At 39.0% G+C, this 9,888-nt stretch overlaps 1 protein-coding gene across 1 annotated transcript; it reads left to right on the forward strand.

The window, feature by feature from the left end:
- Positions 1–240: 240 nt before the first annotated feature.
- On the forward strand, positions 241–8,174 carry LOC121026450 (carboxypeptidase A6-like; the record flags this gene model as incomplete). The annotated part of the gene is made up of 3 exons (XM_040469299.1): positions 241–513; positions 4,534–4,618; positions 7,542–8,174. Coding segments are annotated over 3 exons (546 nt in total), but the record flags the coding sequence as incomplete, so codon positions are not given.
- Positions 8,175–9,888: the final 1,714 nt, after the last annotated feature.

Below are 9,888 nucleotides of genomic sequence, written 5' to 3' on the forward strand. Positions count from 1 at the left end.
AACAGGAGCCTTACCTGCTCTGGAGGATCATAAAGAATTAAGTCTCTCACTGACAAAGTCATCCCTTTAGAGTAGTTTATGCAGGCTCAGTTAAAAAATCAGTACTTATTTCCTATTCAGGCCATTGAAGCTTGAACCACCCTGGATTTTTCAAAACTGATTCCTATAAATGAGAAATTAGATGAATTGCTTAATAGTACCATATGTTGATAGAAATGAAAGAAAAAAAAATCAGTTTAACGATGCTCATTTGTGTCTCTTGCTTCTTGTCTCTCCACTCCCTCACCCCATTTTCTTTTCTGTCTTACAGATGAAGGAGCTTCTATGCACCCTTGCGATGATACCTACTGTGGACCTTTCCCAGAATCTGAGCCGGAAGTGAAAGCTGTAGCCACCTTCCTCCGAAAACACAGGAAGCACATTAGGGCTTACCTCTCCTTTCATGCATATGCTCAGATGTTGCTATATCCCTATTCTTACAAATATGCAACAATCCCCAATTTCAGCTGTGTGGTAAGGTTTTGACCATGTATATGTGTGTGTCAAGCTTTCTTCTTTTCTAACACTAACATGGTTCTAAGCAGTAATGACATATAGCAAACACATATTGTGTTTATGCTAATAAGCATTCTTTATGTATTGACTCATTTTTCATAATTATATGAGGTAGGTAACTATTATTATCCCCGTCTTACAGATGAGGAAACTGAAACCTATGGAAATTAAGCAATTAGACTAACAACATACACCTACTAAGAGCCATAGCCAGGATCCAGCCCCAAATCTAGCTCCAACATTGTCGCTTTTGACTGCCATGCTGTGCTGCTTCTCAAATGCAATCATTTCAAACCGATTTACATTCTTACCACAGGTTATACGGAAAGTGTCAGGATGGATTTGATTAGTATTACAGCTTCAGTCACATGTTCAGGGCTATAATTAATTTTATTGAGTAAATAATTGTTCATAAATTATGGTCTGACTCTCATTAATTAAAAGCAAGTTTTAATTTATAAGCGCTCTTTGCTTAATGGTACTAAGTCTCTGGGCATCTATTTGACAAGTTAGCACTCAGAATGAACAGCCCTTCAGGCATTAGAATACTTGTCAGTGATTAAGCAGAGTTTCTTTCTCTCCTCATCTCAGAAACCCAACAAGCTATCCACTGTAGGGCAAAATTCTTTGTAAAGTGAGTCTCGTTCAGAGCCAATAGCATCTAAAGGTCTATAAAATTCAAAACTAGGTCAAACTAATATATAGTGTGAGGAGTGAGGAAGAAGGAAGAGGTAAAGGGGAGAGGGCTTTGGGGTTGCTGTTGATGTTCTATTCTTTGACCTGGATACTGGTTATATGAATGTGTGCAATTTGTGATCATTCATTGAGCTATAAACTTAAAATTGTTATATTATTCTATGTGGATGTTAAACTTGAATTAAAAGCTTTGATAAAAGACAAGCACCCCCTTTCTTCCTATACCTTGAACTCTAAATCCTTCACCAGTTGGTTGGAGTTGCAGGAATCCCAGATCTAGGTGTCCAGGACCTGGAAGGAATGGGGAACATGAGGAAGAAGGCCCGAGGGAAGGCTTGTATTCTGTCCAAAAGAGGAATTTTGTTCTTGGCATTCCAAGCAAGAATTCTGAGCAAATTCTCTTTCTTGAGAAATTTTGTAAAGCTGGTAGTTCTATTTAAGAATGCTATTCTTCAGCTACTCCGTGTCAACAGACTTCTTGTTGTCGTCGTCGTTGTTGTTGTTGTTAACTTGACAGCTTAACCACCCTGTATCACACAAAGCTTCTCTAGGCAAATATTCACCCCTTTCTGAATTGGGCACAATGTCTATTTATGTTCTCACAACAGATAATGTGGAGTATGCAATATATTAAATCTATTACATGAGAATGTTCTCCATATTTTGAATTTAGCTTGCTATCAGAAGTTAAGCCTATTTTAATTTTGTCTTAGGTTGGATGTTGTGGTATAAAGAGTAGATCAGTGATTCACAACCAAGAATGAATTTGCCTCCCACGGGACATTGAACAAGGTTGAAGACATTTTGATTGTCACAACAAGGCTGGAGGATGTTATTGGCATCTAGAGGATAGAAGCCAAGGATACTGCTAAATGTATAGGACAGCCTCCACAGCACAGAGTTATTTAGTCCAGACTGTCAATAGTGCCACTGTTGAGAAATCCTGTTACCAGGTTACATATAAGCTAAGTCATTACAGCCAAGATTAAAATTCTCAGAAACTAGGTAGTCTCTGAATGTTAACCAGAAACCATTAAATTCTAATAAATTGTTCAAAAACATTTCCATCAATATGGTAGAGTCTGTGTTTCTGCTAACATTTTTAGGTCATTCATTAAGCTGCTTTAAATATGGAAATAATTGGGGACACCTGAGTGGCTCAGTTGGTTAAGCATCCGAATTTTGATTTCAGCTCAGGTCATAATCTCAGAGTCATAAATTCAAGCCCCGCTGAGCATGGAGCTTGCTTGAGATTCTCTCTCTCCCCCTCTCTCTGCCCTTCCCCCACTCACTCACACATTCTCTCTCAGAAAGAAAAGAAGAGGGAAAAAAAGGAATAAAAAATAAGCCTTATTTAGCTGAGGTTCAATAAGTGAGACCTGGAGGCGCCTGGGTGACTCCGTCAGTTAAGCCTCCAACTTCGGCTCAGGTCATGATCTCGCGGTTCATGAGCTCGAGCCCCATGTTGGGCTCTGTGCTAACAGCTCAGAGCCTGGAGCCTGCTTCAGACTCATGTGTGTGTGTCTCTCTCTGCCCCTCCCCTGCTCACGTTCTGTCTCTCTCTTTCTCTCAAAAATAAATGAAAACATTTAAAAAAAAATTTTTTTAATAAGTGAGGCCTGGGACAAGTGGAAAGAGGAAACAATAAAGAAAGGAGGAATTGCTTAAACTCTTTCAAATAGGTGTCTAGCTACACAACCCTGGAAAATAATTCTTGGAAAATGTTATGAAGTTTTCATTTTTTGTGGAATGATCCTATCTAAACCTCTCACCAACATGCACCTGCACCTGAGTGGCAGAAGTGCAGGGAGCTCAAAAGGCTAAAGCTATGCCTATGGTTTTTTTGCAAAGAGGCCAAGAGGTTGTGTTTTTTTTTTTCTTAGTAGATTTCGGGGTGGGAATTTAGTCCTCTGGAATAATGAGGAACAAAACTCTCCCCACCAGCAGAATGCAATAATCTTCTAAATGTAGAAATATCTGCCCTTGCCATGGAATATTGCTAAAACCATTGGAGAAGATGTTAAAATCTTAGAACATTCTCCATAAAGGTTTTTGGTATTAGGGTGTTTACATTCCTTCTCTGTTGGCTCCTGAGAGGAGAAATTCATCATCAGTGAGATCAATAATAAATTGTCTGCCAGGTTCTGGAGCCTGGCCCCTTAATATCCACAACAAGTGGCATTTGCTGCAGAGGCTGCTTTATTCATCCCTGAGGTGAATGAGGACAGCAAGCTGCAGCCAAGGCCAACACACGGCACCATGTTGCCCAGAGTACTTCAACTGATGTATTAAATTATTCATAGGCAAATTGAAACGGGAGAGTTGTATACTGGTTTCAACATACTTCTTTTCCTCTTGCTGGTCATACAATACTTCTCTGACTCCTTATTGAAACTAATGCTGCTATACCATTTGAAAATGTTTTGAAGTGTAGTCCGTATCCTTTCAGTTCATGTTAGAATATTCACCTTTTAGTAGTTTTGTTGTGTTGATTATTCTTCCGATTTTTGGCATTGATTGGAACAGTTCCACCTCAGAATTTCTACATCTTAGCAGTACCTGAGCTCCGTCAGAGGCGTATGTAACCTTAGAAGTCATGGAGCATTCTGAAATTGTATTCCCATTCCCCTGGGGATAAATGAATAGCATAAGAGAAGTCACTCTTCCTGAACTAAAGGGTTTCTTAATTGATGCAAATGTGCTTTAAATACCTTGTACATAGCCACTGAAGTATGTACTTAAGGATCAATAAGATTATCTTGATACTCTTGCAGAGCTATGCTTATTCAACATTCATGCAAGAAATATTGATTAAGCATCTGTTATACACAGGCACATTGCTAAACACTGCATATGTAGCCTTGAGGAAGACTGACGTTCTTCCCTATCAAGTATTTTGTAATTTATAAAAATAAGTGCCTCTGAATAAAAGTGAAGACGACAGAACACTAAATCAGCATCAGAAGATATGGGTACTTAACCGCTCCTTGCCATGTAATCCCAGCCTTGCTGAGCCTTTCTTTTCTTGTCTGTCAAGTGGAAATATTACTGATCACTGGTCTGCTGTGAGCATCAGTCAAAGCAAATGATGTGTTCCAAAACACGCTGTAAACTGCAGCACGTGCCAAAGAATAATATTATTATTAAACATAGCTATTACCTAATGTGCCCAACCTTGCTCTCCAAATTGATGACTGATAATGCTCAGACAACATGCCAGTGTTTCCAAAGGTTTCAATGCAGTGATGGAAAGTGATAGAAGTTTTCCATTTTCCCTCACAGGAATCTGCAGCTTATAAAGCTGTGAATGCACTTCGGTCGGTATATGGGGTACAATATAGATATGGACCTGCCTCCAGCACATTGTGTAAGTTTCCTGTGTATTTTGTTTTAGAATCATCTCTTGAACCAAGATCCTGTATAATGACTTCCCTTTAAAAAAAACAGAAAGTGTGTTCTCCTTTAAAGAGAAATTTTTGACAACCAAATTAGCCAAGGAAGATGGAGGGAGTTTATATCTGATTAGTTTTACACTGCATGACAGAAATCATTGTACCAATTTAAATAAATTCTAAGCAGAGAATTTTCTAAGCATATAGTAATGACTACAAAGCTGAATTGAGATCTTATGACAGTAGAAAGTGCCCAAGTGGGCTCCTTAAGCAATTGTAACTACTATAAGGGTGGAAATGGGCCTTGAGAAGGTAATGAAGTAATATCTCAGCCCTAAAAGAGCTTCCCTTTTATTCCTTTCCTCCACCATTCTTGTTAGGAAATTCTGTTTTTTACATAACACCTAAGGCTGAATTTCCCCTTAAAAGGTAATTAAAATATTTCTTACTTTATATGAAATAAAGAACAACTGGGTATATGGAAAGAACTTGAAGAATCAGAAGACATGGATTCTAGTCCTAATTCTCCTGCTAACTGTGATACATTCTTGGCCAAGATACTAATCCTGGGCCTCAGTTTCCACCACTTTTAAGTGAGGGATTGGACAAGGTTATTTCTCATGGTCTTTTAAACTCTAAAATTCATTAATTATATGACTTGGAAAATTTAGCATGAAATCATATACATCTTAATGTCTACATATGCACACACACACACACACACACACACACACACACACACACACACAGGTTGTATGTGTATGTATAGAGAGTGGCACCCAATCTCGCTTTCAGTGAAGTACGAAATTTCTCCTTGATTTCTTTAACCTACCCATTATTATATTCCTAACCACTCACTTTCTTGAGCCTTCAGAAGAAAAGCTTGGTTTGTCAATTAACATTGCTTCTCATGTAAGTTTATCCTAATAATGAGAATGTCTTAAGTATTAGAATTTTTTGCAAAGTCTATGATCATTGGTCTCATGCTGACCTCTTTAGAACTGTTTTTCAGTACGGCCATGCTGAAGGAGGAAAGATAGCATTTTTTTAAAAGTCATATTCCTAATTATCACCCCCATAATATACATTAGTTTTTAATATTAATTTTTAAAAATCTTACACTTCACCTTTTAAGCTTGGTATGAAGTTACAGTCATGGTATTATATTTACCAAGAACAATCTGTTACCATAGAAATGAGGCTGTCACATCACCATGACGTAACTCTTGGCACATATTGACTCTGACTTTGGCTTCTATGACCACTGTTTGCAGTTCCAGTGTACTCTAATCCAGAGGGACAATGAAGCCACCGCCTACCTTTTGTCCTTAACCAAAGCAAGAGGAGCCTGAGAAACAGCAAAGTCATTTAATTGTCTTAACTTAATATTCTATCTCTAACTTGTCCTGACAGAAGCAGCATAAAAAGTGGTATTATTTGAGCAGATGAACATGCTCTGAAAAATTTTTTAATAGTAATAGTGTTAGGTCAGTCTGGATCATATTGATTTCAAGAAAAAAGTATATAAAGATTCTTCTCTTAAAAATTTATTAAACAATTATTGAGAGCCTGTTATGCTAAAAAACGACATACTAGGCACTTTGGGGTGTCAAGATGCAAAATAATAGGGGCATATGTCCCTTAGCACATTATTTCATTTAATTTCCACAACACCACCATGCAGCAGGTATTATAATATCTTTTTCTAAAGAGGAGATTATGGTTCAGACAAGTCACAGTAGGTGGTGGGATACATACAGCCTGAGCCCTTAGTCTGCCTCTAATGCCTGCACTTTCACCTCTGTGCCGACAAGCTCACAAGCATGTGAGGTCACAAGAGCCAGAGAGAGGAGAGAGTTGCCAGTGGATTATCAGCTATGCTAAATGTTGTTGAGAGGTTGAAAGTGGCATCTGAGAGGGGGGGAAAAAAAAACCACCACCACCAACAACAACAATAACAAGAAAGGAGATTAGGCCTGCTGTCATTGGTGACCTTCAAGAACTAAGGTTTCATGGACAAGTAGAGGCAATAACCAGATTGAAAGTGGCTGAGGATACAGAGGCAACATATATAGAGTCTCTTTGCATTCTAAAGCAAAAGGACCAAGACAAGGAGGATGGTATATAGCATAAGAAGGAAGTGCTATAGGAAATCAGTGCTTGAATATTGTGGTCAATGCAGATGCAAGAGAGGGTGGTTTAATTAATGAAACGAGGTCCCAGAGAAGACCAGAGACCAGAGAAGACCATGATGAATAGAATCAAAAGATGACACCTGTAAAAAACAAGCATCCTCTCCTTCTCTGAGCTGGAAGGAAGAAAGCCAGAGGGCTGTGGCGTCAGTAGAGGAGGTGGTGGGCTGATTACCTTGTGTGGACCTGGGGACAATGGTAAAGTGAAGGGCAGGACCATAAGAGCGTGAGAAAAGTTCATTAAGTGAAGGTCTAGAAAAAGGAGCCTGGAGCAGCTGGCTCCAGGGAGCCAGGAACAGGCTGTCAGTGACTAGAGTGATTTTACAGCAAAGACTTTCTCCAGCTTCCTCTCAAGGAGTGAATGCAAAGAAACTGAGCCAGAGATTAGTTTGTAGAGGGGGAGAGGTGGGGGCTGAAGTGTGGGTGGAGATAAATGTTATTGGAATTGAGGCTGAGAAATCTTGAGATCATCACACTAGAAAAGCATTACTACTTACACTAGATCCTCAAAGATGATGGCCGGTAGGATTTTTAGTTCCATGAGCCCACTGCCAAGGAACCACTGTTAAATCATTCTTGTTGAAACAGTATTTAATTGTGAGGATTTAGGATAGCTTAGTAAGCAAGTATTATATATAAACTTTGAAAGTTATGCAGACTCTTTAGTGAGGCTCTTCTTTTTTTTTTTTTTTTTTTTTATTTTTAGATGTGAGCTCTGGTAGCTCAATGGATTGGGCCTACAAAAATGGAATACCCTACACATTTGCTTTTGAACTTCGTGACACTGGACATTTTGGATTTTTACTCCCAGAGATGCTCATCAAACCGACCTGTACAGAGACCATGCTGGCTGTGAAGAACATCACAATACACCTACTAAAGGAATGTCCCTGAGACAGCCCAAGGGTCAGGGCAACCACCAGAGAGAGAGCTAATTCTGTGCAAGAGCCACCTGGCAGTGGGGGAAATTTTTTTTTAAAGAGAAGAGCAATTTCTTAGAATGAACATATCTGTGCACTTTAAAAGGACCTACTCATGCAATTCACATTTCTGTGGCAATAAAAAATTGGTAAAAAAAAAAAAATTGAACATACCCTAGTTTGCTGTAAGAGAAGCATCCATGTTATATACGTTTAGAGTTCTATTTGATTAAGGGGGAGAGGGGATATTTTGAAACTCTATTGTCTCAAGAAATGTACACATTAAGGATTTCACTGCAATAAATCTCCTTTTCTCAGTTAAGATCTAGGCTACGAATGTTGTGTAATCTCTTGGTTTTCATTTGAAACAAACTTTTCAAATGAACTATATTTCTTAATAAATATACAACTTAACGAGACCTCAGGTGCTTCACATCTTCATCACTGGCATTAGTGCCTCATATACCTATAAAAATACAGCAAGATAAAGCATTCATGTTCAGACTCTGAGAATACCATTTACAAAAAAAAAAAAAAGGAAGAAGTAAACATTAATTGAGGTGCCAGACACAGTGTTAAGAACTTTATACTGATAATCTCATTTATTACTCAAATATATGAGGTAGATACTACTATCATCCTCATTTTTCAGATAAGTAAATTGAGACTTAGAAAAGTGATATATGGGGCACCTGGATGGCTCAGTCAGTTTAGGATCTGACTTTGGCTCAGGTCATGATCTCAAGGTTTGTGGGTTTGAGCTCCAGGTCAGGCTCTGTACTGACAGCTCATATCCTGGGAGCCTTCTTCAGATTCTGTGACTCCCTCTCTCTCCCTGCCCCTCTCTCTCTTGCACTCTGTCTCTTTCTCTCAAAAATAAATAAACATTAACAAAAAAAAATTTTTTTTAAGTGATATTTCCATTTTCAAGAATATGACAGGACAGGTGTCTGGACTGCTGGAAATAACAAACTTCTGGACAAAATATAATTTTTTAAAATGTTTACTTATTTATTTTTAGAGATAGAGTGCAAGCAGGAGAGGAGCAGAGAGAGAGAGAGGGAGAGAGAGAATCCCATGCAGGCTCCGCAGTGTCAGCACAGAACCCAACACAGGGCTCAATCTCATGACCATGAGATCATGACCTGATCCAAAATCAAGAATCAGTCACTTAACCGACTGAGCCACCCAGGTGCCCCAAAATATAATTTTTTAATCATCTTTAAGACATCAAACAAGAAAGTAAGAAAACCTCCTGTTAGGCATTGAGTGAAGGCAGGAACCCAGAAAGGTAAGTGGTACACTGTTACCCTGAGAGCATCTGTCAAGATAGGTGAGTGCAGACTTTGATTTTCACAGCATTTTGGAGGGTGGGAACAGAGAACAAAGCCCAAGGCTACTCCAAGGTGGGAAGTCCAATAACAGATTCTCCTCCTACCAGAATTCTAAGATTCCAAAGGGCTATACCTTCAGTTTAAGGGTAAATTATAAATAAACCCCCATACTGTCTTCAAGGGACAATTGACTATTTCAAAATTTGGCAAGAGTAGAGAGGGGAGAAACTACAGCTGAATCATAGGTCAGTTCTCACCAATTTGTGGGCCAAATTCAGATTACTTAAATGGTCTGATGCACCTCTAGCCAAGAATTTAATTCAGACTAATCCAAGATTGGTTATCCCCTCCAAGAATTTGGTAGAAGGAAACGCAAGTCCTCTCAGGATGAAAAGACGAGCCTGAGAACTTCCAGAAAGAGTGGGGGAGAAAAAGATGATCACAAAGGAAAGAGGACTAGAGTAACATGAAACTTTTCAACAGCACCACTGAAGTTTGAAGACAATGGAGAAATGCCTTAGTTTTCAGGGGCCATTCTGTCCTAAAAATCTACACCCAGCAAAATGATCATGAAAAGTGAGGGTGAAATACAAACACTTTCAAAGAATTGAGGTCCTAAATTATTAGCCTTTCTCAGGAAAGATATAGAAAAAGATATAGGAGGAGATCGGAAGATGGCGGCGTAGGAGGACGCTGGGCTCACCGCGCGTCCTGCTGATCACTTAGATTCCACCTACACCTGCCTAAATAACCCAGAAAACCACCAGAGGATTAGCAGAACGGAGTCGCCGGAGCCAAG

The sequence above is a fragment of the Herpailurus yagouaroundi genome, unplaced genomic scaffold, assembly GCF_014898765.1.
Source record: "Herpailurus yagouaroundi ecotype Mexico unplaced genomic scaffold, PumYag 103998, whole genome shotgun sequence".
In the NCBI taxonomy this organism is placed as follows: Eukaryota; Metazoa; Chordata; class Mammalia; order Carnivora; family Felidae; genus Herpailurus; species Herpailurus yagouaroundi.